This window comes from Equus przewalskii, chromosome 1 (assembly GCF_037783145.1).
Source record: "Equus przewalskii isolate Varuska chromosome 1, EquPr2, whole genome shotgun sequence".
Taxonomy (NCBI): Eukaryota; Metazoa; Chordata; class Mammalia; order Perissodactyla; family Equidae; genus Equus; species Equus przewalskii.
In genome coordinates this window covers 156,404,998-156,407,297 of record NC_091831.1, presented here as the reverse complement: position 1 = coordinate 156,407,297, position 2,300 = coordinate 156,404,998, and the positions used below count along the sequence as shown (strand labels likewise).

The window sequence follows — 2,300 nt, the reverse complement described above, 5'->3', positions numbered from 1 at the left end:
CTTAATTTCTCCAGAATGGCCAGGATTCTTTTTATTTATATCAGGTTGATGGGTTGATATTGTATAGAGAAAAAGGAAATATTTTAAGTAAACACAGCCTTTTTTTTTAACTTTTTAGGTCAGCATTTCTAAGGCATAATTTACATATAGTAAATGTACCAATTTCTATGCAGTTTAATGGTCCAATACATTTTGACAAATAAATGGACACTTGTAACCATTACATCCAAGATATGGAACATTTCTATCATCTTAAAGGGACCTGTCATTTCTCTTTGCTGTTAATCCCTACATCACCCCCTTTCAAATAAAAACCTGAAGAACTTGATAACTGTGGTTAAGTTTTTTCTGAATCAGAAAATTTTCATATGCCTCTTGCATATCATAAACAAATCCAGGGCAGGGACATTCCAGAGTGCCACATGAGAAAACAGTTAAGTAGAAGCACAGGACTGAGGCAGGAGAAGAGTGTGGCTCCAAGACCAGTGTTGACAGATAGGAAGGTAGAAGAATAAAGGGTAAAGATTTCTTAGACAGCGGGAAAGTGATGGCATAACATACATGTGGCAAACTCTGCTTTCAGTTTGAGAAGAACTATGATCTAGATGGAAGAGATGGAAACAAAATCTCTACTGCTTGATGTTTCATAGGCAGAGGAGATGGAGATAGAAAACAGCACAGTAGTGACAGAATTCATCCTTCTTGGTCTGGCCCAGTCTCAAAATATTCAATTCATGGTCTTTGTGCTGATCTTAATTTTCTACCTCATCATCCTCCCTGGAAATTTCCTCATCATCCTCACCATCAGATTAGACCCTGGCCTCACAGCCCCCCTCTACTTCTTTCTGGGCAACTTGGCCTTCCTGGATGCATCCTACTCCTTCATTGTGGCTCCCAGGATGCTGGTGGACTTCCTCTCTGAAAAGAAAGCAATCTCCTACAGAGGCTGCATCACTCAGCTCTTTTTCTTGCACTTCCTTGGAGGAGGAGAGGGATTACTCCTTGCTGTGATGGCCTTTGACCGCTACATGGCCATCTGTCGGCCTTTACACTATTCCACTGTCATGAACCCTAGAGCCTGCTATGCCTTGATATTGGCTCTGTGGCTTGGAGGCTTTGTCCACTCCATTATCCAGGTGGCCTTCATCCTCCGCTTGCCCTTCTGTGGCCCAAACCAACTGGATAATTTCTTCTGTGATGTGCCTCAGATCATCAAGCTGGCTTGCACAGACACTTTTGTGGTGGAGCTCCTGATGGTCTTCAACAGCGGCCTGCTAACACTCCTGTGCTTCCTGGGGCTTTTGTCCTCCTACGTGGTCATACTCTGCCATGTACGTGGGTCTGCTTCTGAAGGGAAGAACAAGGCCATGTCCACCTGTACCACTCATGTCATTATTATACTTCTCATGTTTGGACCTGCCATCTTCATCTACACTCGCCCCTTCCAGGCCTTACCAGCTGACAAGGTGGTTTCCTTTTTCCACACAGTGATCTTTCCGTTGATGAATCCTGTGATTTATACCCTTCGCAACCAAGAAGTGAAATCTTCCATGAGGAGGCTATTGAGTCAGCATGTGGTCTGCTGAATGGATTTTATAATATGTCAAGAAGGGGGAATTCCAGCTGTGAATCATTCATTTATTCAACACATATTGTTTTTCATTTAATGCTTCCCTCCCTTTTGTCAGGTACTATTGTAGGCAATGGGGGAGAGTTCTGAGTAACAAGAGAATAAACTTGGTATATTTAAAGAATATAAAAAGAAACAGCAGAGCTGTTCAAGTATAATGAGTAAGTGCGAAAGATCTAGGGGTTAAATTATATGTGACAGTAAGGGTCAAATTACTAGGTCTTTCATGCTGAGATAAGAAGTTTTATTCTATTCTAATTGAGGTAAGAATTCCTCTTAACATTTTAAGCCAGAGAGTAACTCATCCATAATTGTTTCTTCTATAGTTTAGAACAACATCATCAAGATTCTGGGCAGAGATCAATAAGGCAGTAACCGTTATTAAGAGTCAAATGTGATGCAGCAGACCTGTTTTGAAAGGTTGGCAGCAGATGTTAGCTCAGGGCGAATCTTTCCCAGTAAACAAACAAAAAAAAAGAGAGTGAAATGTTTGGTAGATTTCACCAGGCGAGCCATCTGCGTCTGATGTTTTCTTAGGGGGACGATTTTCAAGTACAAATTAAATTTCTTTAATAAATACACAGCTATTCAAGTTATCTAATTCTTCTTGAATTAGCTTTGGTAGCTAATAACTTTAGAATTTTGTAGATTCAATCTAGCTAATCAAATT

The 2,300-nt window shown here is 40.6% G+C and overlaps 1 protein-coding gene across 1 annotated transcript; it reads left to right on the top strand.

Annotated features, from left to right (window-relative positions):
- Positions 1–647: 647 nt before the first annotated feature.
- LOC103561508 (olfactory receptor 4N4C) lies at positions 648–1,586 on the top strand. The gene has a single exon (XM_008536157.2). It carries the CDS (start codon positions 660–662, stop codon positions 1,584–1,586), a length of 927 nt encoding a protein of 308 aa, XP_008534379.1. The 5' UTR covers positions 648–659.
- The last annotated feature ends 714 nt before the right edge of the window (positions 1,587–2,300 follow it).